Raw genomic sequence first — 26,790 nt, 5'->3', positions numbered from 1 at the left:
TATATATATATATATATATAAACTTTCATCTGTGGTGCCATAGAAGATTGGCACACACACACGCACACAGATAGATACGTATATATGCCTGCATTTTATATTAACATGTAATTGCGCAATACATGTGCGTAATTTATGCACATAAATAATGCTGTACTGAGTGTTGTGCGTTTTCAAAAGGTTTCAACAAAATTGTATGGGTTAATTGATTTATAAAAACGATTCGATTCTTGAACTTTTTAAGGACAGAATTAAGTTTTGCCATGATATGCCATTGAATCTTGTCAGTCATAAAATCCACAAGATTACAGCTGGGAGTGTATAGAGAGCCTTGCACAATATTGTTCATAATTATCTGTCAACAATCATGTGGCCTTGTTCTTCCTCCGTGCAGGTAAATTGACGCTGATTTGTGGACCCGTAGGAAGCGGTAAATCTTGTCTGGTAGAAGCCATTCTGAGGGAGATGACGACTGTATCCGGATCTGTCCAGTTTAACAAGTACGTCTTTGCTTGAAACGGTAAATCACGTTATTAATACCAAATAGGTATGTGTATAGTATGTCCTTGTCAATACATGACCAAAAGCTAAATGTTATCGGGAAATATCTTTTTAAATGTATGTGGACGACAAGATTATTTTGTTGTAGAAAATGCAAAAAAAAAAAAAAAGATAATCACTCCACCATGTATTTCAATTATAGAGGAGCGTTATTCTTTTCAACTCCACGAATCAGACTGACTAATTGTCACGACGGGCTGATAAGATTGAAGAGCAAAATGATTATGACTTCGTGTAAACAAAATAATGACAATCTTGAGTGCTGAAGGATGTTTATTTGTGAATATAACCCAACCACCTTATTCTAAACAATGGCTTGCTAGCGTATACGTTGCTAGCTCTTCTTTGTTGCTAGCTCTCCAAATAAAGCGTTAACAACGGGAAGAGCTATCAAGTAATAGTACATGAAGCTGTTTGGTCTAGCCAACTAGATGAAGGCTTTATGTGACCCTGCATCACAAAACCAACAAAAAGTCGCCAGACATGGACTTTTAATAAAGGGCAGATTCTGAACGAGCAGACTTTAAACTTTAAAAAGATGTGCAACTCAATTCAATAGGAAAGAAAGCACACACTCTGGAAATAAGTGTTTACTGAGAAAAGAGTCTCTGAAGTATATAGGGTCTATATAAAATTCAACAGTTTAAGCGCTTAAGCCGTGCTCTGTGAAATCGAAATGGTCCTCTTCGACATATCCAATCACTGTTCTACAGAAAGTGTTCCCCGCAAAAACAACTAACAGCGCGATTTCCCAATCGCTTTATGATCCAAAACTTCAGAATAATGTAAAAGAGAAATTGCTCCTTCACACAATACAGAAACTAAAGATTTACTAGGATGACTCACTTCAACTATTTTGAGTCCTCGCGTAAAACCAAGGGACTTTTTGTTGGTTTAGTGATGCAAGGTCACTTATAGATTTTGATCAATAGTATTGCTCGTGAAACTTAACGAAACCGGAAGTACTGAAAAACGAACTAAGCTCACTTAAACTCACTTGAAGTCAAAAAGATATTGAACAATACAAAGACATTTCCGTATTGCGACTGAAATGTTGGTTACGACAGTAGAAAATCCCTATCCTTGGTACACATTTTTTTTCTCGCACTTTCACTAGGTACACTGCAAAAAATGCGGTGTTAAAAGTGTAACACCAACCGGGTGTCAAACTGTGGGTGTTAAATTTGGTGTTAAATTGACACAATTTGACACCCTTCGGTGTTAATTTAACACCGACATTCTCTCATTCATTGGGTGTTAGATTCTCGGTGTTAAAATGACACCCAAGTGGTGTTATAGTTTTGTCATGAAAAGGGGGTTTTCACTAATAACACCGTATCGGTGTTAGTTGTCCACCAGAGAAAGTCACGTGTTCGCAGTCAGATGATCTCATTGGTTACACATGCCAATGCCTGAAATTTGTTGCTGTGGCGCGGAGTCGTCAACGTCTGTCATCGCGATAGTCAGGTTTTCGATGTCGTCTGGGGCTAAAAATGACATTGAATCTATGATGGTGACTTTGCTAAGTCTGTCAGCGGGGATAAGTATCTTTTAAGGTAATTATTTCCTGTACCAGTTATTTTCTATCATAAACGATGTGCATGATTTTCACGGATTTCATCGCATATTATAGACAACTTTGTCTTTGCACGCACATAATACTATAGTATACATAGCGCAGCATACTAAGTACATGTAGCCTATAGTGTTTGCCGTACATAATAGGCCATAACACCAACGCGCTGTATCACAGCGGTGCATTGAGTCCGAATTTCGCTGAGGGTTCCTTTGTCCAATAATTGCATTTTAAAAATATCATCAAATTTTAAATATAAAAGGTTCCGTGGCATTTTGTATTGTTATTGATGTAGTTTTCTTACCTCAGAGGCTCTGGTGCGGATCTTTGTTAGCGCGCAAATCATTACCCGCTACTGACGTGCACGAAGACGAAGTTCGAACAATGTTTGTGTGTACATGTTCGTAGGTTTGTACATGTTCGTAGGTATACTGGTAGGCCCCTAGGCCTACTATATTTTTTGTAGGGCCTACTGTAACTGTTCTAGGTCCAAACTGTTAGGTTTAAATTAGTACTAGGTACTAGTAGCAAATATCGCTCTAAAAAGAGCGTAAATACCCGATTAAAGGGGCTGGGTGGGGGGTTCTCCCGACCCGATTTTTGTTTATCACAACAGGTTACGTGGTGTTTTCAGTAGCTACACGTAGGAACGTAGGGGCCTATAGGACGCTAGTGTTTGCGCGTGGATCTTACGTTAGAATCTACTAACTAGTTTCTGAGTACTACTATTTATGAGTTTGCTAACCGCTTACAAATTTACATTATATAAGAATATGCTCTTATAAAGTTGATGACGTCACATGCTGCATGTAAAACCGGTATTTCCACCGAGTCCATGTTAAGACTCTAGACTCTATAGATCTAATAGTAAGGTGCGAGTTCAAGGGTAGCGAGAAACCGAATCACAGCCCATATTAATAACTGGCAGTTGTTCTCTGTCTGAGAACTGATCCTAAATTTCACAAATGAGTCAAAATGGAATACATGTATCATCGCTTTTTTCATGATTCAGGTGAGGGAATATACGTCTACTTTGATGGTGATGGTAGTATTTGTTGAAATAATCTCTTGAAAAAAAAAATCCCTTGTGGACTATGCCTCTTCCCCATACTTATGTTATTGCCACACTTAATGATATTGGCAATAGTGCACTTGAGAATCTTGAAAATGACAGAATTGCAAAAAGACCTTTTATTATCTATCTAAAAAACCTTGAAAATGAGAGTAGATCAATTGCAAAATGGCATTTGATTTTTTCCATTTCTCAAATAATATTTGCATAAATGTACACTGCATAAAGATGATGAATACCTGGAAGCAGGATATTATTGCCCCCCCCCCCCCCCCCCCCCCCCGGTGGCTAATTAAAACGAACTTGAAATTATGAGCATATCTCAAGTAGGTATATATAATATAGAATCACCGACTGAATTAATCTGAAGCCACCTGAACAAAACCCTTTGTTTTCTGCAGCTCTGATCAAATCTTTCATGCACACAAGATAAATCTGTTTCATGCCCTTGTATACAGTAAATACACTAGTGCAGTTATGTGGATGTTCAGTACTTTGAATCCTAAGCCAGTGCATCACACCTTGCGCACCAGTTTGACAGTTTGCGGACTTGTAGCCACTTGATAATTATGTATGTTCATGGTCCTTACACTTGCAGGTTGAACAGTACTTCTCACTCCTTCTCCCAGGCAACGATGCCAAGCTTTTTTGAGCAGTGGCCAGTTTTTGGTGGAAGGTCTTGTCAAGCTAGCAAGAGGAAAGCCTTCAGAAACCACAGTCAAGCTGTTAAGTTTGCTGGGAGAACACATGCGGAAAACTGATGTGGATTCATGAGACTTGGAGCAATCATCAAATAGTGTACCACCAGACCTGGTAGCAGTCAGGGTATGCACAATACTATAGGTTTTGAAAGCCCCTTTTTTATGTTCTAGATGTCTATCCATCCTATATCGTTTCTTGTGTATCATGCCGCAAGTTGAAAACAATCATCTGTGAATGAAACTTGGTAAGGCTATGTAAATCCAGGGGACGTTCCACAAAACTTGTCATTGGTGACAACTGTTATAAGTAGCTGAAATCTTTGCATCTGACAATACATTTTATCAAATGTTTCCCTGGAGTCGATGAGGGTCATGAGGTCAATAATCAAGGATCAGGAGCCCTTCATTATGAAAAAAAAATGCAGGAAATATCTTGTGACTTTGATTTTTCAAAGGCAGATGAATGGATTTCACCAAACTCAATTGTAATATAAAAGTTCACAGTCACAAATCAATATGTAATGTAATTTTGTTATTTTGGAGATGCTGATGAAATAAAGAAGAGTTTTTTTTTCTTGTTTTTTTTTAAAGAAGTCACACAACAACCCATGGGTTCATACTACATGAAGGATCATATGTTTTACTTAATGCTCCCTGATTATGCAGTGCAATTCACTGATAATTTCTGTTGATACCTGGATACTTTGTTAATGAGTCGTAGAATATATTGTATATAACATGCATTTCTTACAACACAGCATAGAATGTAAGTAACCTGCAAATCCTTCTTGTACTCTATCTGCTTCCACCTGTGAACCAGGGCGCAAGGATTGTGCAAGATTGCTGTGGCTTTGGCTATAGACTACCTTATCCGATTTCAAAAGGTAAGTCTACATGACTATAAGGTTTGTTCAAATATGATGTGACAACCCCCCTGACATTTTTAGTGTTCAGATATGGTGCGCCGAACCACGCCACTTTCATTATGTTAATGAATGCACATGACTAGAAAAAAAAAATAAGATAAAGATAAACTCATGACATTGTATCTTCACTTACTTTTGAGCTTGATTGCACCATAACTTCTTGCCACTGTGTGGCAAAATATATTCCTCTTGCCTCAGTGTTTTTGTTTTGTTTTGTTGCATTTTGATCTGTTTATTTGTTTGTTTTTTACCATCTCATATCGCATTGATTTGTGCACTAAAATGTTGCCGGAGTTTGACTCATCATATCTGAACAAGCCTTTATGAGTCATTTTGGACAGGCAATTAGAACTCACAGTACTTTGGTATTCTGAAAATGAAATTGATTTTTGCGAGTTTAACTGATTTTGCATTTTCTACTTTCTATGATCTGTTTTTGTATAAGAAAAGAAATTAGAGGTCAAGGGAAATTTTCTGGGTTTTTTTGTGTTGTTGGACTATGTAATTTATTAAGATCACTTGCTTTTCAATGTTTCGCAGGTTAACTTTTTTTTTTTGGATGTTGTGAATATTTTTGCGCACGAGAACTTTACTCGTGAATGCTTCAAAGTCGATCCTTGAACTTTAAAGATTGTCTTCCCCATATGTAGGCTAAAATTTTGAAGTTGCTTTTTGATCAGTCACGAATAAGAGAAAAGTGATAAATTTCAAAGCTTCTTTAAGAAAAAAATGGTATAAATGAGTTTTAATTGTGAAATTATAGTGATCTTTAAGTAAAATGGAATAAGATCCATTTATTATCCTCTGCCAAGAAGTGGTGCCTGAATTGTTATGGTTTTGAGTAGTCCATCCCTCCGTGTGTGTGATAGCTTGAAATCTGTTAAAATAATCATAAATGTGAATAAAATGTGTTAAGCCTATGTATGACTGAGTCTATCAAATTGCATTATGGAATCGAAATAAAGGTCACAGTCAAATTTGTCTAGTTTTTATTTGTAATAGATTCATACAATGTCTGTTTGTTTTTCATTGTTTCCTTACATTTTCAGCCTGATGCTAGTTTTGATCACCACTTGAAGAGGGAAAGCAGAAGAAGATGCAGCTCTTGATGCAGCTTGCTTGCTTGAAGATCAGAAGATGCAGCTTGCTTGACAGAGGACGTCAGAAGAATAACATACATGTGTACCAATATTACTTCATTGTTGACCACTTGGTACTACCCTGCCCTGGTGATATCATTCAGAGTGCCTTCGACACATTGTTCAAAGCACATTAAATATGTGTTTTGTCTACGGTATGCAAAACCTCTCATCAACCTTTGGACATTTGGAATTACCCCGAGTTCGTGAACCGAGATCTAAACTTTCAAATAGATAATGAAGTGATGCATTCTTTAGGAGTTCCCACTGAAACTGCTTTTTTTTCACTGTTTGCCATACGAACATGGACTGAGTGATGGACAAACAATAAATTGCGCCTAGGGGGCCTGTGTACGGACATAATTTGATTCGTTCAATGGTTTTAGAAGACACTTGAAGAATCATCATTGTGACAATGAAACTGTGAAGATACTCCAAGTCCAGTTCTATGGAGGAACCGAGATAGAGACTGATGATATACAGTTGATGAAGCAGTACTCTCCATTAGTCGATGACAGTTTTTGATGAGGTGATTACCCTTAGTCCAGGGGACATTGAACAACGACCTTGTAATTTTTACATGTCCTAGTTTACATGTGTCAGTATGGAGTAATGCATTACCATGGTAACATCAAATTTTCATAAAGATTACAAATACAGAATGTGGATCAAGCTACTCAGTTTTAAATCAATTCTGTTGAAATTCGATTGTCCAGAAATCTGTTGCCATGGCAATTGCAGTTTTTAAACAAATCATACAAAATTGTGTGGATCACGCTGCTCTCTTAGTTTCTTTTTTTTTTAGCATTTGAATTTGAATTTGATACATATGGTCACTATGATAATATGTTATCGTGCAAGACACTTTTTGTGGGGGTCATAAATCCGTTTCCATGGCAACAGCATCTTCATACAAATCATCCACAAGTACGATGTGGATTCAGCTAACTTCCTCGGATTTTGAGCATTTGACTTTAAATTTGGCACATGTGACCACTGTATTATGTACCTGTGCAAATTTTATTTTTCGTCATTGTCAAATAGTATGTTGTCAAGTTAATGGTATTTTGTAATGAGAATCGTATAAACTACAAGTGGATTGAGCTTACTCTCTCAATTTTTAGCAATAACCTTGAGATATGTATATATTGTGACAAGATAAATTTTAGATGTGCAAAACACTTTTCTCGTCAATATTAAACAATGCGTTGCCATGCTAACTTATTTTTTTTTTAATACAAAGCAATCGAAGATATTGTGATTGACTCATAACTCCCTCATGTTTTAGGCATTTGACTTGAAATTTGGCACGTGACCACTGTAGTGCGCTAATGTGCAAATGTCATCTTTTGTATCGGTCAAAGAAAGTGTTATCATGGCAGTGACATTTTCAAATTAAAAACTTACACAACAGTTGATTATGCAATCTCCCTCAGTTTCTGAGCATCTGGCCTGAAATATTGCACAGAGTGGTAATGTAATGGCAACCATCTTTTAAAATGAAAATCAAACAAAAAATACTGTGAATTGGGTGAGCTCCCTCAGTTTTCTAGCATTTGACTTGAGGTTTCGCTCATGTAACCAGTGTAATCTTAAAATGAGTCGCACACTGATCTCACTGTTGAGTAATCTTGCTATGGTAACAACTTTTGTTACATTGTACTTTTTTTTCAACAAAAGGCATACAAGAATATCATGAATTGAGCTAACTCTCTAAGTTTTAGGTGGGGGTATCAATTACATCCAGTTCGAGTTGAAAATATTGGCCCAAGAAGGCCTTATGTGTGTCATTTGAATATTTAAATGATCCGAATTTCACATGCTTGTATCGTCACTTGCAATAGCATTGATCAAAAGAAAGAGTATATATATTTTTTTAATGTTAACATTTTACAACCAGACTGGATGATCTATGTTGAATATTTGAATTATACAGCTGAGTAGGCAATTCAATTTGAACATTTGAATGATAGAGCCAAGAAGATATAATACTAGTATCAATTTCATTTGAAAATTCAACTTGATAGTGCCAAGAAGGCCAAAGGTATTCAGAGTGAGTATTTAAATTTGATATTTTAGTCTACAATAGCCATAATGTATGTCATTTGCATAGATAATGAAAGAACCAACTGACAGGGTCAAAGGTATTCCATTTTGATACTTATATTGTAGAGATGAGGCTTTCATTACATGTAATAGAATTATAGTGTTTTGTTGTGACAGACAGAATTTATTAAATATTTTGATCAACCTAGTAGCACGTGACTATCTTTCACCTACTTACATTACTGTGTTATTTTGTGCGATTGAATGTGGAGAGTGTGAAATGATGTCGAGGTATCGACACTTCAAATTGTTAATAAGTTGGCATCACTTGGAATTTATTTCTCACTCTGAAGCGTTGAATCAACACTTCTGTGGTGTCAATAAACACCAAATAATGCAAACTTATAACACTTTGAAGTGTTAGAATAACACCATGACAGGTGTTGGGGTATAGATTCTAACAACAAATAGTGTTGAAGTTACACCGTCATTGGTGTTAAAGGGTGTCAAAAGAACACCAAAGTGGTGTCAACTTATCAATAATCTAAGCAACACCAAAGCTGGTGTTGGTATATTTTAACACCACGGGTGTTGAACTTACACCATAACTGGTGTTGGGATGTCAAATGAACACCATTATGGTGTCAACTTCTTAACACTCTCTTAAGTGTTGAAAAAACACCGAGGCTGGTGTTGGTATATTTTTACACCCTTTAACACCCATGGGTGTTGGATATTTTAACACCAGAGACGGTGTTACTTCAACACCAGATGGTGTGGTCCTTTATTGAAGTTCGGCCGGTGTTAGATTCAACACCAGTGGTGTTAAATCTAACACCACTGTTTTTGCAGTGTAGGTAATGATACATCAGGATGTATGTAAATCACACTGTTCCCTTCTCCCGTGTAGAGATATAAAAAGAGTGGCTTACGCACCCCAAAAACCCTGGTTGGTCAACACCTCCCTCAGGAAGAACGTACTATTCGGGGAAACTATGCAAAACAACAGGTAAGAAAAAAACCACAACACTGGAATCATATATATGTCTTTTTTCTCTCTCTCTCTGTTGTTTTTGCATACTAATAAAACGAATCTTGCTCATTTTTGGTTGTTAACAAATTGTCGGTGCCGTACAATCTTTGTAGGCCCTATGAATATTTTATATTTTCACAAGTTTTACCAGTTGTCGATTTCGATAAGCGCGTCTAAACTCACCCATGTCATTCGAATGTAGGTCGATGCAATACAACTCATATTAACCGAGTATGGATAATGGGAGTAATTGGAACGCTCGAATGTCATTTTCTCAATATTTGACCTTTGTCTATGCAAGGGGATCTCAAAACAGCAACTGTTGTTGACTTTTACCTTCTGTACAGAATTATCTGGAAATATTTCCACAGTTCTGACTCCGAACGATATCTCCCTCTCTTTTTTCTCCCTTTAAAATGAGAGAGGAATTACTTTCTTCATGCATATTCAAGAAATTAATAAGTTTTTAATTCATTTCTTCCTCTTTTTCTCTTCTAGAACTCATAATGACTGACATTACTGTCAGTGATACTAAGATACATACGGAACTGAAATGATTGCTGTCAAATTATCTATTTTTTCCCTCAAATTTGCAAGAATCAGCTTCTATGATATATCTGTGTTTTCCTGGAGATATCATTTACTTTGAAGTGACCATGTTATTACAATTTCCGAGCAGCAGAATATCTTATAAATTATGATTTCAGAGAAGGAATCAATGTCTTATCTTAAAATACCAAATATGAATGGTATTTGCCGTCTATTACAATGTACGGTAAATGTAAATCTACACGAAGGAATGAACATGCACCTTAACTGAAAGCATGGAGTGACATAGTATTTAAACGCATCATGGACGACAAAATAGTTACGTTCTATAGATGATTTAATTCTTTTTGTTGTTATTCTTTTTCGTTTATACATCATTCTGTCAGGTATCAGAAGGTAATCCGCGCGTGTTCCTTGGGCGTCGACATTGACATGCTTCCCGCAAGGGACCGCACCGAACTGGGGGACAAGGGTATCACTCTCAGCGGTGGACAGAAGCAGCGAGTTAGCGTGGCGCGAGCAATGTACGCCCGTAGCGATGTCGTCATTCTCGTGAGTGCAGTCATTTCTGAGCATTGCGTCATCTTTCACACCTTTTCAATCCGATTAAATGCTTTTACAGGTGCCCCACACTATCACGTCAAAAGAGGTAAATCCGCCCCCTTAAAAGACTGATCGAGCGACACGACCTCATAACAGCATAATGTGAGAACAAATTCAATTCTTATGGAGATAAATGTCGGTGTCTATTGTATCCTTTAAGACACAGTCTATATATGAATAGACCAGTTTAAAAAAACATATCTAAATCGTATACCATTGTAACACTAGGCTTGCCCAAGACCGTTTGCTGGAGATTTACCAGAAACACAGCAATAACCAATACATGCGAAGTGCATTCCAAGTATTGAAATACACTGATAAAGTTAAGATGGATAGAATTATTGTTGTTATGTCCTTAACAGGAAAATATCCATGTTTACCGATATAAAGTGACCTATTAGCTTCGTGATTTTATGGAACCTTAATTTGAGTTACTCACATATCATACTACTTAGTCGTGTAAAGTGAAATGTTCGCTTTACATAGAGCCATCAGCGTCATCCAGATAGCAATATGAGGTAACATTCACACAACATGCGCATAGCCCCATGGCTTTGCAAACAATCTATATCAAAATCGGAAGTTATTTGTAGGATAAGTGCATTGCAATATTCCAATCTTCCAAGTGCTGACTTCCATTTTCTGCTGCAATGTAAACATTCGTCTGAAGAAGGGTGCAAAAGACAGCAACATTAAAGGGATTGTACAGTTTTGGTTGAGACCTAATTTCAGGTTTCTAACATTGTTTGGTGAGATAATGAGAAACCTCTTATAAAATGTGAAAGAGCATGTAATTCTACGAGGAATTCAACTTTTATTTGATGAAAATTGGTTTTGAAATGGCTGAGATATCAAAAAAGAGCGATTCTAATAAAGTGTGGGACCCACACTTTATTACGATCGCTTTGTTTTACTTTGTTTTTGGATGTTTCAGTCATTCCAAACCCGATTTTGGTCAAATAAACTTTGAATTCCTCTTAAAATTGTATGTTCTGTACTACATCATAAGTGTTTTCTTGGTATCTCGCAAAAAGTTAAAAACCCATTTCTCATCTCCACCAAAACTGTACTATCCCTTTAATTCTATAGTGCATTCAGTCATCATGGTTATCGCGTTTGAAATGATTTTCATCACACTACTTCACGATTATCATCGGGCTATTATACATCACGTGTCATCTCTTATCGGGCGATCGTATGCTATCGACAAATTTACACAAGGAGTGCACGTTTTGACCACAAGGGAAAACGAAACAGCTGTCTCCATACAAATACTTTTCTGCCAACAAAAGGTGTGGAATTTGCCCGCACATGAATTGTGAGGTACATCCGTGCTTTATGATAATTGCCACTAGAAGATCAGTGCAAATTCACAAATCATGAGAAGCAGGAAAGAAAAAGAATACAACAACAAAAACTAAATCGTCTGCACTCAGACAAGGAGCATTTCCTGTACCGATTCAATGATTGTGTTGCTGTTATTGTTGTGTATGTTGTTCAACATAGACAGAAATGTGTACCTTTCTTTTTTTTTTCTGTTGGTTCTAACTGTCTATTTGTCTGGTTGCATGTGTACTGACTAAGCAGTCTCATCTCTCGTTTGCATTGAATGTAAATCTTGTACATTACGTCTACAGGACGACCCACTTTCGGCCCTTGACATGCATGTGAGCGCTGATCTCTTTAAAGAGGGCATAAACGGGATACTTCGACAGCGCCACCAAACGGTCATCCTCGTGACCCATCAACTGCAATATTTACCGTACGCAGACAAGGTGGGATATTTGCCAATGATGTAGAATTTTTATTACTGTTAAAAAGGGAGGGGATGCCTGTAATCTGTTAAACATGTTACTGGGTAGTATGGTAGGCATGTCAGTGCTCTGCCAGTTCCTGGTTATTTTTACCATTAGGTGTTCAAACACTCCCGTACAAAAAATAGATAAAAGAGACGGAATACATCAAAATGCCTTTTACTTGCTTTTCAGTAACCTGAATAACATAAATGCTCTTAAGATTCGATGAATCCTTTTTATTCATGCTTCTACAACAGATTATTAATCCCAATCCCGAAGATGTGTAGATCTGAATGAAAACTTCTAGATTTTCTCCGATAAAATACTTGACACATGTGTCATTCCATCCGATTTCCAATGACGTGTACAAATTCCTCTCTTCATTGGCCGTAATAAACGTGGTGGAATAAAAACCAGATCATCTACATGAGCGACGGCGAAGTGAAGTGCCAGGGCACGAGCGACGAGATAGCCCAGGTCTGCCCGGAGCTGAAGAGACAGTGGCAGCAAGCCGTCCGAAAGGCCAGCGAGTCTGGCGGTGACAAGCGAGTGAGCACAACGGAGGTGGAGAGGAAGAAACTCTTCAGACAATGCTCACGACAGATCTCAATCTTTAGCAACGTGGAGTCCGTCCGAGGTATCACGAATAATTCTCAACGATGCTGCATAAATGCATTTTTTCATAATTATTTTCACCAGCACCACGCATGACGATTACTAACCAGCCGGAAACGTTACTGACATTGCTGCTTAAAGTATTTCAATCATATCACTCTAGCATTCCTTGGATGCCGCCAACACAATATCTGGCTGTGTAGGTGCTGATGGTGAAGTCAGGGATAAACTAAGAAACGTAAGACTTTGTTATCATATAGTTCATGACTTTTGCTGAAAACGATATATACTGGCAACATTGTCTTGTCAAACATGAAAACGAACAGATCATCGAACATGACCTGATAAATTAACCCATGTGCTAGGTTGTAACTTATTCGCGCTCCGTATTGACGTAACTCGTGTTTGTCATACCAGGGCTGTGGAGGGAGGTGGTTTCCACTTCCCTGGCCATGGAGGTAGGCTTGCAGGCTCGCCTAGTTCCTCTTTATGGTTATTCATTATTACGCCCTGATGTGCGACGTGAAGAGGACAGACGAGTTTATGGAGACTACACTGGAAAATAAAACGAGAACAACATTCTCCTTTATCAACAGGCAATGAAATCGACAACCTGCTCGTACAGGAAGAACGCGATGTCGGGGCCGTGGCGTTCAGCAATTACGTCTTCTACCTGTCATCTGTGGGATACGTCATCGCCGCCGTCATCCTTGCCTTTGCAGTGCTGCGCGGGTCCCTGCAGGTCGCCACCAACTTCTGGCTCTCTGAGTGGTCAGAAGCCGGCATGAACACCAACACCACCGCCGCCATCACAACAGTAAATGCCTTGATATTTCTCTTGTGTCTTCTCATATAAACCCGAAATCTGCCTCTCATTTCCTCCTAAAAAACCCAATTATTTCATCCACTTCATCCATGTTTTGTAAGCGAGTGAACATGTATCAACTGATAATGGATTTTTGAAGTGGAGAGGGGGATAGGGGAAAGAGGAGAGGGGCATGTTTTTTATGTTTGTTATTGTAAGAATCCTGATTGGCTCTTGACTGTTTGAATATCAGTTGTAAGAATCCTGATTGGTTCAGGACTGTTTGAATATCAGCCTACAGTCATGGCGCTGGTATATTTTTCTTTCTCATGGTTTAAGGTAAATATATCATTTCTACTTGAAGAATGAAGAATACTCCTGCATGGAAGTAATTATTATAGACATTGGCTTATATTTCAAACTACAAACAAGGAGCTCAGAAAGCACATAGATTAGGTGACAAGAAATGATTTTGTGTTAGCAATCGGCTCTATGAAATCTTGAATCCTCTCCTTTGCAGATTGGAGATCAAACTGACTACGTCATCGGATTTGCTGCATTCTCCATAGCAACCGTTGTGTGCCAGGTTCTTTTCAACTTCATGGTCAACGCGGGAATCCTGACTGCTGCAAAAACGATACATTTCTACCTGCTGGAAAACTTGATCAGAGTGCCAATGAGGTAGAGTATTTTGCCGCCTACCACAGAGCTATCCAAGATTTTGGGGTTTTCCCTCTTCCCGCAACGTACATCTTTGATATACTAGCTGCTAAGAATTACTTTTTTTTTTCGATTTCTTTGCATTCCAGATTCTTCGACATCACTCCGATTGGCCGGATTCTTAACCGCCTCACATTCGACACTCGATTAATAGACCAGGTGAGAATCAGCCGTTTAATTCCATCATAAATGTCAAATTTTTGTTCCATATGGAGGTGATGATCTTTTTCAAAATTAATGAGGAAACTGCAAACTATAAAGCCCTGCTTTTTAGCAGTCCCCTCCATGGGCAACTGTTTTTATTCGGTATTAAATTGCCATAAAAGTTGTCTATTGTACTTCAGTTCAGAGTACTTTCCGTTATTACGATGTTGTACTGTTTTGTGTAATTGCGTTTTCAAATGTCTCATTGCGATTGCATATTGGTTTGAATTGAAATTGAAAAAAGCAAAATTATTTTCATCTACCAAGGCGATGAAATTCTGTTTTGTGTCGTCAGTATAACGATTGAAATGAAATCCCTGCCAATTATACTGTAAACTTTATTTGACTCTACGCGAAGGTCAATTAAATAACAATTTCAAAGCGAGGTATATTCGCGGAAAACTGCACTTGGACAAACTTGCCACTAGAATATCTGTTTTGTTTGTTTGTTGTTGTTTTTATGACATGACATGCAATACTCAAGGTCAGGTTCATGAAACAGTCAGATGCCCACATGCTCTTGACTATAGTTGAAATGACATGTAATGACGACATTGCAAAATGATCACTTTTGAAAACTGCCGTTATTTTTCCCCGTATAGAGGCTACTTATCACCATCAACATGCTAGCCAATGCTATACTGACCACCGCTTCGACAATCGTTGTCAACGCCGTAGTCAACCCGTATTTCCTCATCTTCCTTCTTCCTGTGACCGTTCTGTTCACCGGCCTGCTCACATTCTACATCAGAACTGCGAGGTATCTGTTTCATTCGATTGGGAGTTCCTTATCTTCTCATGCTTGAATCTCAAGAACACATTATGCATATATACACAATTATGCCGACGTTTAACCCTAACTAGGCCGGGGGGGGGGGGGGTCTCCGAGGCCCCCCCCCCCCCCCCCCCGACGTTCCGCGCGATGTATCGCAATCGCAAAAAGCTATCGCCGCGACGTTTCATGACTTTTTTCTTTCGAGTCTCCCGCATCTTTTGACACCAAATTTGCGACGCCCGGGCGCGCGGTTCCGAAGTTATGCATAAATATGTACATGCATGTCAGACCAAAAATTGCTCAAAAACGTTAATTCGTGTACAATTTCAATGCAACCCCCTGTGCTTACTGGCAAATTTCATAAAAGCATGATTATTTTGGTGTTTTATCGATTAAAATCAATGAATAACATATTTTCTTGTTCGGAGCGATGTCGCGGACAAATTTCATCGAAAAAACAATGAAAAACATAAAGTCAAAAAAACGAAGAAATACATAAGAAATTCAAAAAAACAATAAAATACTTAAGAATTTTTTCTGATATCACAATTCTTTTTATTACATTTGCTAAGGGCACTAAAAAGAATATTTACACAAAAAAGTGCCTGTTTTGAGCTTTTTTTTGGTGTGATTTATACCAAATAGTCTGATCTTATGCATCATCATGCATAAATTAGCATAATTTAGCATAAATGATGATTTTTTGAAAAATTAACTTCATGGTATTTTAGATTACATCATAGGCAATGTGTGTGCCAATTTTCGTCGCGATCGCGCGGTCGACGGCCGAGATCTGGAGGGGGGGGGGGGCCTGGGAGGCCCCCCCCCCCCCCCCCCCCCGGCTCTATCAACTACCTAAATAGCCCGGCCTAGTTAGGGTTAAGCCGACGTTCATGTTTGGAAAACATTTTCCAAAGCAGCATACAAAATAATATTCACATTTTAACATAATTATCATGAAGCATAACAGTGTAACATATTCAACATGATAAACCATATTTTCAGCGGTTGTTATGTAATACTTTGCATAAAATGCTTTGCCACCGTGTATCAATGTACAGTGTATCTTGTTTGGAAATGCAATAACATCAGTGCCACGTGGTAAACAAAAACTTGACTGCGTGTCAAAACAATCAAAACTTGCTATTCACATCTGTAATGCCAAAATGGCTCCAACAGATTAACAATATGATGCAGAAAAGTAAGAAGAGTTGAATCCACAGATTATAAGATGGGTGACAGCTATAAGAGGGAATTATTCACTCTACCGTTAAAATGCTCGATTTCACAAGATATATTATATAATGGCATGACGTCTACAAGCTTCATGTATACAAATAATCGTCAATTTTATCTCTCTCTTTTCTTCCCCAGAGAATTGCAGCGGACGGAAAGCGTGAGCCGATCGCCGATTTTCGCTCACTTTTCAGAGACCCTCGGGGGCCTGACTACCATCAGGGCATTCAGGTAAGCTAGAACTTACGACCCGGTGACATTTTGATCACCGTGTTCTTCAGTGACAGGTTTTCAAGTGCACAGTTCAAGTTCAATCTTTTAACGATCCCGTCCCTGCAAAAACATTTTTTGTTCTTGAATGTTGTTTGTGTGTGGCATGTTTCCAGTTTGCAAGTATCGGCTACATTAGTTCCCTCTTTTTTTTTTTCTCTCTCTCTCTCTCTCTCTCTCTCTTTGGCGGTTTTGGGGTTGAGGTTGCTAAAGAATGTAATTAGACGATTTATTTTAGGGAATGGTGAGTTGATAAGTGTCCTTATTAAATCGACATTGTCATGGAACCTGAAATGTGCTGTAAATATGTTGTCCAAATCATTCATTCATACATTATCTTGTGCTCCGTCACGTGCACTACTGTGAAATGCTATAAACATACTTTTGAAGGGAACTATCCTGTTCCGAAACATCTTCGGCTGTGAACTGCTTTGGATAACAATTTCCTTAAAGTGGTTCTCAGCTTTTATCAAAACAAACAAACAAACAAACAAACAAACAAACAAACAAACAAACCAATAAACAAACAACACTCACACACACACACACACACCTGAAAATAGACAAATCACTTGTCTTTAGCAATCCGCGAGAGAAATGAATTCCCTTTTTCTATTCCACCCAAGACTGTGATATTACTTCGCTTTTGTCTTTCTACTGCAGTGCAGGAGGACGCTTCTTCAAGACGATATCCGACCTCATTGATACCAACAACACTTGCTTTATCTACCTTTTGGCTGCAGAACGGTGGCTGGGTATTCGACTTGTATGTGAAAGTTGTTTTTTTTTTTTTTTTATTGAGCTGAAATATAAAAACGAGCTATGATGGTCTCACGATTAAACATTACAAAATATTTTGAAAGTGAATACTTTTCAAACAGTCCTGTCATTCATATGTGAGAAATTTGCCAAATATGCAAGAGTATAGTCCTTTTCTCCTCTTTATTTCTTTATAATCATAATTTTATATATATATATATATATATATATATATATATATATATAATGCAGTTATTATCATAATGTTTATGGATGTGCTTGGACGTTACTGAAGTAGAAGTGTTTTGTTCCATTTGAACACATTTTGTTGACAAGTTCTTATGACGTTTATCAAAGGCAAGGAAAAAGGTAACCCTTGTTTATCCTAGTGTATGTAAGTGATGCTCATGAATAATCAGATCATGAAACATGGCTGGCTTTTATACCTCACCATTCCACGTGATGCAGGATTTGCTTGGGGCCGTGATCGTTCTCATGGCGGGACTGAGCTCACTTCTCGGCGCCGCCTACCTGCGCATGGAGTCCAGTCTGGTTGGTCTGGCGATCTCTTACGCTCTCATGGTGAGCTGTACCACCATGTGCCCAGGCACATGTGTTTGTTTGTTTGTGTGTGTGTGTGTGTGTGTGTGTGTGTGTGTGTGTGTGTGTTATATCAACCAGGCACTGGTGTAATAGACACGCCCACCCACCGAAACCGCGTGCACGTCTCTGCTAAATCATTCAATGAATATTACCAACTGAACTTTAGTATCTCATCCAAGCCACATAATATTTGCCACTGAAGTTCAAGGAGAGTCTTGATTCTGCTCATCTCACCCTATGAACTACCACATTGAAATGCCATTATATAAAACACGAACAGGTTGCAGATTTGAGTATAGAGGGCTAAACTCCCAACTCTTGTGGCCAATCTTAATAAGCATTATACGCTCAAAATTAATTGATATGTGATGACGAGTACATTGTTTAAGTGTTGCTTGATATGTCAGATTTTTTGAAGTAAATCTCAGTGTTTCACAAACCCGATTCCAGCATTATATGATTAATATATGCCTCTATTCCAGGTGTCGTCAGCTCTTAACTTGCTCGTTCGCTCAATCTCCGAGCTGGAATTGTACATGAATTCGGTCGAGAGGATACGATACTATGCCATCGTGCCTCGCGAGAATTATGAAGGTATGAACATTGTACAAACATTTCGCATTAAAGGCATTACTTACTATTTGCAGATGAAACAAAAAAAAAACCGACTCAGCTTTAGTGCTTCAAAATAGTTTTACAATGTGACTTTCGGATAGAAACATCCAATGTAAGAATTTGAATCAGTATAATCAATGTTAAGTACCGTATTGTTAGATATACAAAATGTAAACAATAGTAATAATGAAAAAGTTTCGAGACTAAACCGTCTACATTCATGACAATTACGGTTTATTGAGAAAGATAGTGATATCTCCTTATATTTTAAGCCTTTATTACGATTTTTTTTAATATGGTCCCAGAATGTTTGGGGATACAACAGACCTATACACATTTGCATCAAATGTGATATTTCGAACATTTTTTTTAATCACTGCTCTCAATGGTAAACAGTACCTTTAAAAGTGAGCTAGAATATATAAATTATCTGTTTTACCAATTTGAAGGGAATATGGAATACATAACATGTTGTATTATGGATTTTTAGCGTCAGCAAGTGCAAAACTTTCGTTCATAATCACAACCATTATAACGATTACAGTACTTTGGATTTATTTGTCATGATGTAATGTTCATGTTGTTTAGACTTACCAGTAAACAAATAACCACCTGCTGCAACTGGCCCTGTGATTAGAAAAACTGCTGTAGACTGACGATTTTCCCCGATAAATATCCACACCAGGTGAGGAGCCGCCCGCTGATTGGCCTTCCAAGGGAGAGATACTCATCGAGGACGCCAGTTTCCGGTATGCCCGTGAGCTGGATCCGGTACTGAAACAGGTGGATATCCAGATACACGGCCGCCAAAAGGTAAGAGCTGCACTTCAGGGGGAAGGGGGGGGGGGGGGGTGGGAGAAAAACGACTATGCATTAAACCATTGCCTGTAGTACAGGAACTTGATGAGCCGCGTATTATATACCTTCGTTATTCTAACATCGTATTGTGGCATAGTGGACACAGCTCTTAGACTTTCAATCGGATGTCTCAAGTTCGAATCCCGTCAAGCTTACGTCAAAGCAAAACGTCCTCTCCAAGGGTGATAATAGTTACCCTCTGGTAAACCACTGGCAACACCGAAGAGTCGATCCTGGGTCAAGACGACCATAAGCATTATTATTATCATCTTTATCAACGCAAATCACCATATCTCGGGGACAGTTCAATTATGGATGGAACCTATTCATGCAATGTCGCTTCTACTTGCATCAAGTTTGGAACAATATGCCTCTTCAATCCCGAAATCAAAGTACAAACACTCTAACATGATATCCATCAACATGACTTTAACGTTGAATAACAAGCAAGAGATAAGTCGTGACCCAATCAACTCATGTACATAGTTATCCAGCGGAAAGGACCATCCCCCCCCCCCCCTAAAAAAGTCAAAGCAATGTGGATGTGGCGAAGGGAAAATAATGGGTGATTATGATAAGTGACACGAAGGTAATACATGTAATGACATTCAGATATCCATGTGCCACACGAAAATTGCGTGTGCACTGGTTTAGCAGAAAACATGAATTCAGCCGATGTGTGTCTGGAAATTCATTTAACCCTGTGTAGATGAATGAAGGTAAAGTATGTTAAATGTGTTTTGTTGAAACATAGATTGGAGTATGTGGCCGATCAGGAAGTGGAAAATCCTCGTTGACTTTGGCATTATTTCGGCTGGTGGAGACTTGCCAAGGTGAGACTGAAACAAAAACTAGTATAAAATTCAGTGCTTTGATAACAGTATAGTGCCACGAATCAAACAACAACTTTAGGCATCGATGGCTTTAACATCAACTCTAACATAGAGTTAAGAATTAACCTTTTTAATGAGAATTATATAGTATATCACATGTAACTTAGGCATTGGAGGCGGAAACCAGATCAGATATTTTGCCCAGTAAAAGTTCGAGTGAAATTACTTCATCAGATCAGATATTTTACCTAGTAAAAGTTCGAGTGAAATTACTTCATTTAAAGAAAAAAAATATGTGTGTATATCTTGCTTAAGCTTTATTATATGAAGATTTGTAATTCTTGTGAATTGATAAAAATGTCAATTTTTTTTTATCGTTTGGGCTTTTTTTTGGTTGTTGTTTAAATTCCAGGCCAGATTACAATCGACGGTATTGATATCGAGACCGTACCTCTCAAGACACTCAGGCAAAGACTATCGATCATTCCCCAGGATGCTGTGTTATTCGCCGGCACGATAAGGTCAGTGACAATGATCCTTATACAAGCATGTCAGTGCCATTATAGTCCCATGGGCTTGGAGTGCGTCTTCTAACATTGGCTGGATTTACACTGCATGGTATCAGATGTTTAAGTGTTTTAATTCCCTAGCAATGACGATCTTTAGAAGAGAACCATGTAGAACAACTTAATCTGGTCACTTCTTATTTGGTCTTACTGTCAGAAAACAATATCAGTTACAGATTCAATTCAAATCAAATCTGAATTGATTTTATAACTGAAAATAATTATAGCATAGTGATTATAACCAGACCCAATCAATAGCTGGCCTGTCATATTTATATTGAGATTAGGAAGTATATGCTTTCTGCTTATGTAGATCTAAAATTGACACCAGGTTGTGTTAATGACTTTTTTTTACTCTTCAATTTCGTAGGTCCAACCTCGATCCGGCAGGGGAAATGTGTGACGCTGATCTGTGGTGCGCCCTGGAAATCTCGAAGATGAAAGAGACGGTCAATGGTCTTGAACATGGTTTAGGTATTGTATAAGAATAACTTGAAGTTGGCGCATTATCTCAACAAAATAATCAAAGTACATTCTTCGGGGCACAAAGCTTTTGATGTGTTTCTGGTGCAACTGTCCGGGCTTAAAGGGGATGGCTTGTACCTGATTAGTGGATTGTGGATTGCGAATTCATTTAAGAGTACATTATATATCTATTGTTGTGTGAAAATTATTTGCTTCAGAATGGTCTCATATTTAAGTAATGTGCAGTTCAATATTTCCAGGTTAGCATGCCTGACAAGGATGGTTCCTTGAAAAAAAAAGGACAAAAAACTAAAGGGGCGCCCCTTTAATTTCTTTTTCTTTTCTACAGGGGATTTGTATATCAATGACATAATGTTATATCTATTCCCCCGTTTTAACCCTGTGTACTACGGCCCAAGTTCCTTCTCTGTCATATTATTGCCCACCCATTGGAGTACTTTACCCGTTTATGTCCGTACTACATCATGACCACCTCCACAAACCTATCTATTTTAAGCAGTACTTTTGTAATCAATTATTGTATTGTTGGTTCTTTATATAATTTCCCTTGTTATACTTTGTAATTACTGACATACTCTTGTACAAAACTTTGATAACCAAAGATGGCTTAAATTGTAAAGCGCAAGAGAGAGATTAACATGCTCTATATAAGTAATATGTATTATTAGAATCATTATTACTATGATTGTTATGATGATGATGATGATGATGATAATGATAATAATAATGATAATAACAATAACAATAATAATGACATTGATAATACTAATCATAATAATAATGATAATAATATCAATATCAATAATAATAATAATATTATTATTATCATTATTATTATTATTATCAGTATTATTATTTTCATAATCATTATTAACATTACTTTTATAATAACTCTTTTCATTATTGTTTGTTGTTATTGTTATGATCAGCATTATTATTTTTAGCACTAATACCATCATGTTGCTACAGATACTTGTGTGGCAGAGGGAGGCGAAAATTTCAGCGTTGGTCAGAGGCAACTGTTCTGCCTAGCGCGGGCCTTCCTCCGGAAGTCTAGCGTTCTTGTCATGGACGAAGCTACCGCTTCCATCGATGTGGAAACTGTGAGTTTTCTGTGTCTGCGTCGTGATTCTGACACAATGTCATGAGTATTCACTTGTCCTTTTTTTCCCCCATTTTTGAAAGAAAAGTATGAGGAGCATAATTATACCTTGTAAATGTGCAGTAAATTAATTGCCATTCACCGCAAACAATGTCCCACGGCCCTCCTTGAAGGCCATTGCTACAACAGTGCATCACAGAAACATAAAGCGAATAATATTTGAGTATAGGTGTGAGTAAGATGTAAGAGAATTTTCTCTTTCACTGGTGGGTAACTCCAAGGAAAGAGTTTTTTTTTTTTTCGATATCGATTTCCGCTACTTAAGTACTGCGTCGGAAATTCTGTAAAACAATTTCACCTTCCCAACAGTGAAAATAGCAAAGGAAACAACTAAAAGAAAAGCAATCAGTTGTTTCTTCTTCATAAAATAGGGTACAATTAGCAGCATTATATTGTCATCAACAGTTAATATGAAAAAAAAAAACAGTCGGACAGGAGTACGTAATCCCACCACTCTTACGTAATCCGACCATCTCCAATCAACGTTTCGAAATAGATATGCTTATCTAAAATATATTTGATGATGAACAAACAATTATTGTAAGTTTTACTGTCAAACTGCATGCCCATTCTTTCTCTGCGCAGGATTCCGATCTCCAAAAGATTGTTTCCGATGTATTCAAGGATAGGACCGTCCTCACAATTGCAGTAAGTAAACATCTCAATTTATCAATCATGTAATTATTTTGTCATTCTCACAACCAAATAAACTAAAAAAATATAGCAGAAAAACGACAGGAAGACATATCGTATATACTGCTATTTGTGAATCAATCATTCGTAGTCTTCTAAATGCTTGTATGAGTCCATTTCCAACATTTCCGTATACTTTTAAAAAAAATCTGTAAACTTATCTTTTATAATGTATTGTGATGTAATTTATGTATTCAATTTCTGTAAATCATCTATACGATTCTTTTAGAAATGGAAAAATAGATTAATGAATGAAAAAAAAATGAGTCAAGAAAATTTCTGCAAGAAGAGCACGAAATTTTTCTGTATGATAGCTCTTCTCCTGATATGGTAATGTGAGACATGACAGCAAGGTTTAGTTTCGACAACGATCAAAATGCAACTATACTTAAACATTCTTACTCACAATATTCTGTCCTAAGTGCGGTTTCCAAATTGGGGACATAGGAGTGTCGGAGCGACGGAGATGGCGGCAGTCCATCAAGCCTTATACTTTTCGAAAATTCCTGTTTGAATTTAATTCATTTATTTTCATTCTCTTTTTTCAGCAAGACATAACATTTGGAAAACTTAACACAGAATAAATCAGGAATTATAGCAAACGCACGTATTCAACCTTACATGATAGATAATGGTTAAAAATGATATCATACATGCATACAGGCAAAATACAAAGTTGTGTTTGGAGGGGAAAAAAAGAATTGAGAGGTCCACAGAAAAGCATGCTTGTATACTGTGAACCACTCAAAGGATTCTTATGAAAATATTTGTCTACGAAGACAGGACGGAACAAGACAGGAGAAACACAACAACCTGACATGACTTGACAGAAGGGTATACCATTGAAAGGAATAAGGCACAACAGAATCATGGAAAGAAAGAAAGGAAAAGCCCACACGCTGAACATTGGAATCGGAAGAGGGAATTGATGCGCTTGAAGAGGGACTTATACTATAAAACTCTCTCAAAAAATAAAGACACCCTTTTCAATTACAAAAACAGCAACAAAGCTCTATGTTCTTTTAAAATATGCAATTACTCGGCAACCTTTACACCGAAATGTTAAACGAAATGAAAGGGCACCTCACATCTTTCATGCCACTTGTTCTGCTATTTAGCTTTAAGTGCCAATAATGTTTTGAACAATCGCCTTGAGAAAACAAAATTATCTGTAGCTTCACTCGTAAAACTTGTAGTATTGGCCACGAAAATCTGAGCTTGACTCTTCAGAATGTTTTAGATCGCATGGATGACTGACGTGCCTTAACCTCCCTATTGTCATGCAGTCCTTTATACCTATGATATACCGTTCCATTCCAAGAAATACATCCCTTTGAAGATATTAGAAGGTTTTACTATGATCTTCTTTTTTCTTTCATTTTTAGCATCGCATCAACACAATCATCAAATCGAATAAGATTATCACTCTTGCCAAGGGAACAGTGGAAGAGTACGGTACGCCAAAGGAGCTACTCCAGAATAGGTCGGGACTATTTTCATCTCTCGTGAGGGCCGGACGAACGTAGCGAAGGGTTTCGATACACCAGCGAGAGCCTGACACTTATCTTGAAGATTTCCTCGCATCACAATGTTCACCTTGTCACGACCCAAACAATTGCCAAAACACGTAGAGCATTCTGCGATTGCCGTAAGAAATAAAAGACAATAAATAGAATAATGGATGTTTTGTTAGGTGATATCAGACAAGATCGACTGCGAAATACCTCTGACAGGATTCAATACAGAAATACTTGCTGCGTGACTTCAATGAATTTCATCTGCATGCTGAGCTTAATTAAGTGTGGAGATAGTGGTATTCATGGTTGTTGTAAGAAATGATATGTAATGCGTGCATTCCACCTAGTAGGGTGATGAAGGCATAGCGAGAAGAGAGATAGAAAGACAGGCAGACAAACAGATAGATAAATAGATAGATAGATAGATAGATTGTTTTAGATGGATAGATAGGGATAGTTTTTTTCAGTTACTAGTATCTGTTTACAGTTTGAATGCATAAAACGAACCATTGACAAATACTCATAAACACAGATATTGAGTCTAAAGCGGAAATGATATACAAACAAAGGCACACCTAACACACGACATCCAATTGCTTTATGTTTTTTATGAGAACAAACAATGATATATATCCTGACACAACAAATGGGGACACACAGCCCAAGCAAAATAACAGAAACAGACAAGCAGCCAATAAATCTATGCCTTTGTTTGAAGTTCGAAGAGATCGTGCAGAATAATATTGTCGCAAAATAAATTGATTCTATATGTAAACTTTCAGAATTTTGTGCAAAGTAATTTGCAGGCAATAACAACAATCAAACAAACATATATTTATCAGTGTATATATAGTACCTATATATATATATATATATATATATATATATATATATATATATATATATATGTGTGTGTGTGTGTGTGTGTGTGTGTGTGTGTGTGTGTGTGTGTTGGTCGATAAAGTATAATAAAGGAATGTTCTATGGGGTCTCACAAGATTTTTACTGTTATCAATTTTGGTGCCCCAAAGATTATTCTAAAAAAGTAATAAGTAAATAATCACAACAGCTTTTATAGCCAAAAAAAAAAAAAAAACCTCAGGAAATGGCGATTTCATTCACTTGTAATTTGGTAAAATTGCCATAATGTCGACTTTATATTGTCTTTGTTGACCTATAAAACCATGTGGCTGCACTGGTATAAGGTGAGGCAGACGCCGCAGATAGTTTTCTGTGTGTTTTATATCTAGATTCCATCCTGACACCAATCTAAAATTACATTGTGCTTGAGCTTGTGGAAGAAGGAGCACTGTGGGACCTGCTCACTGCCATTGCTTGTCTGCAAATGTATTTACTAGTTAATATTCTCAGTTTCTCCAAGTATAAAGGTACTAGATTGTACCTCTGTTGTACACCTCCTTGATTTCTCTAGTCGACAGACTATTATTCGTCCACCGCATTCGTTGTCACTTGCCTCTCGTTTATTCTGATATCGAGTCAACGATGTCCGTTTTGAATAATTATAGCAAATCTTAATGTAAGACGTTGTGAATTTAAATACCTATTGAAAGATGAAAATCACAATGAGGCAAATTTCGCCTTTCAATATCTAGAACAATGAACCTCTTTGACATAGAGAGCGGTTCATTTTGGCGCTTTCATTTTTCAACTTATACTAATGTCTGGACCTCTACAACATGACAAACAAAAATAATTAAAAAAAAAGAATGAAGAAAAAATCGTTACCCAGCAGTCATGATTTCGCTTGCCGAGTCATCAAATTGTTTGAAAACATCGGCGATGAATTGCACCGTGTATTAATTCAAGGTAATTTTTTAAATTGCTATTATACAATCAGACACACGCACACACAGAAACGCACATAAACAAAAAAGTAAACACATAACACGGAACACGAGGATCTGAAATCATTTCCTTGTTCGGGTAACAATGATGCTGTATAGTTTGAACTGTCAGGAAATCAGCAGAAAGACTAACATAACATTATCTTTCAGCTGTGTTTATAACCGGGATGTTGAACTCTGTGCAATGCCTATACTTTGTAGAGGCA

General features: G+C 37.5%; 1 protein-coding gene and 1 long non-coding RNA gene across 2 annotated transcripts in view; both read left to right on the top strand.

Moving 5' to 3' along the window:
• LOC139732108 (ATP-binding cassette sub-family C member 9-like) overlaps positions 1 to 25,496 on the top strand; it is a 44,591-nt gene extending 19,095 nt beyond the window's left edge. The window contains exons 12-31 of the mRNA XM_071642975.1: positions 395 to 500; positions 8,932 to 9,030; positions 9,990 to 10,155; positions 11,844 to 11,981; positions 12,420 to 12,639; positions 13,214 to 13,434; positions 13,943 to 14,103; positions 14,232 to 14,301; positions 14,949 to 15,106; positions 16,496 to 16,588; positions 17,291 to 17,393; positions 17,855 to 17,968; positions 18,472 to 18,583; positions 19,290 to 19,417; positions 20,217 to 20,295; positions 20,708 to 20,816; positions 21,232 to 21,335; positions 22,317 to 22,450; positions 23,095 to 23,157; positions 24,588 to 25,496. Of these exons, the coding sequence (XP_071499076.1) occupies positions 395 to 500; positions 8,932 to 9,030; positions 9,990 to 10,155; positions 11,844 to 11,981; positions 12,420 to 12,639; positions 13,214 to 13,434; positions 13,943 to 14,103; positions 14,232 to 14,301; positions 14,949 to 15,106; positions 16,496 to 16,588; positions 17,291 to 17,393; positions 17,855 to 17,968; positions 18,472 to 18,583; positions 19,290 to 19,417; positions 20,217 to 20,295; positions 20,708 to 20,816; positions 21,232 to 21,335; positions 22,317 to 22,450; positions 23,095 to 23,157; positions 24,588 to 24,728 (2,519 nt within the window). The 3' untranslated portion in view covers positions 24,729 to 25,496. The remainder of the gene's footprint in view (positions 1 to 394; positions 501 to 8,931; positions 9,031 to 9,989; positions 10,156 to 11,843; positions 11,982 to 12,419; positions 12,640 to 13,213; positions 13,435 to 13,942; positions 14,104 to 14,231; positions 14,302 to 14,948; positions 15,107 to 16,495; positions 16,589 to 17,290; positions 17,394 to 17,854; positions 17,969 to 18,471; positions 18,584 to 19,289; positions 19,418 to 20,216; positions 20,296 to 20,707; positions 20,817 to 21,231; positions 21,336 to 22,316; positions 22,451 to 23,094; positions 23,158 to 24,587) is intronic.
• Positions 1,927 to 4,766, top strand: LOC139732109 (uncharacterized). The gene is made up of 3 exons (XR_011711010.1): positions 1,927 to 2,117; positions 3,808 to 4,034; positions 4,731 to 4,766. It is a non-coding gene; the product is annotated as an uncharacterized lncRNA (long non-coding RNA).
• Positions 25,497 to 26,790: the final 1,294 nt, after the last annotated feature.

Source organism: Diadema antillarum, unplaced genomic scaffold (genome assembly GCF_040938485.1).
Source record: "Diadema antillarum isolate AM-2024a unplaced genomic scaffold, OU_Dant_1.0 seq00000400_RagTag, whole genome shotgun sequence".
Lineage (NCBI taxonomy): Eukaryota > Metazoa > Echinodermata > Echinoidea > Diadematoida > Diadematidae > Diadema > Diadema antillarum.
This window is presented reverse-complemented; position numbering and strand designations above follow the sequence as displayed.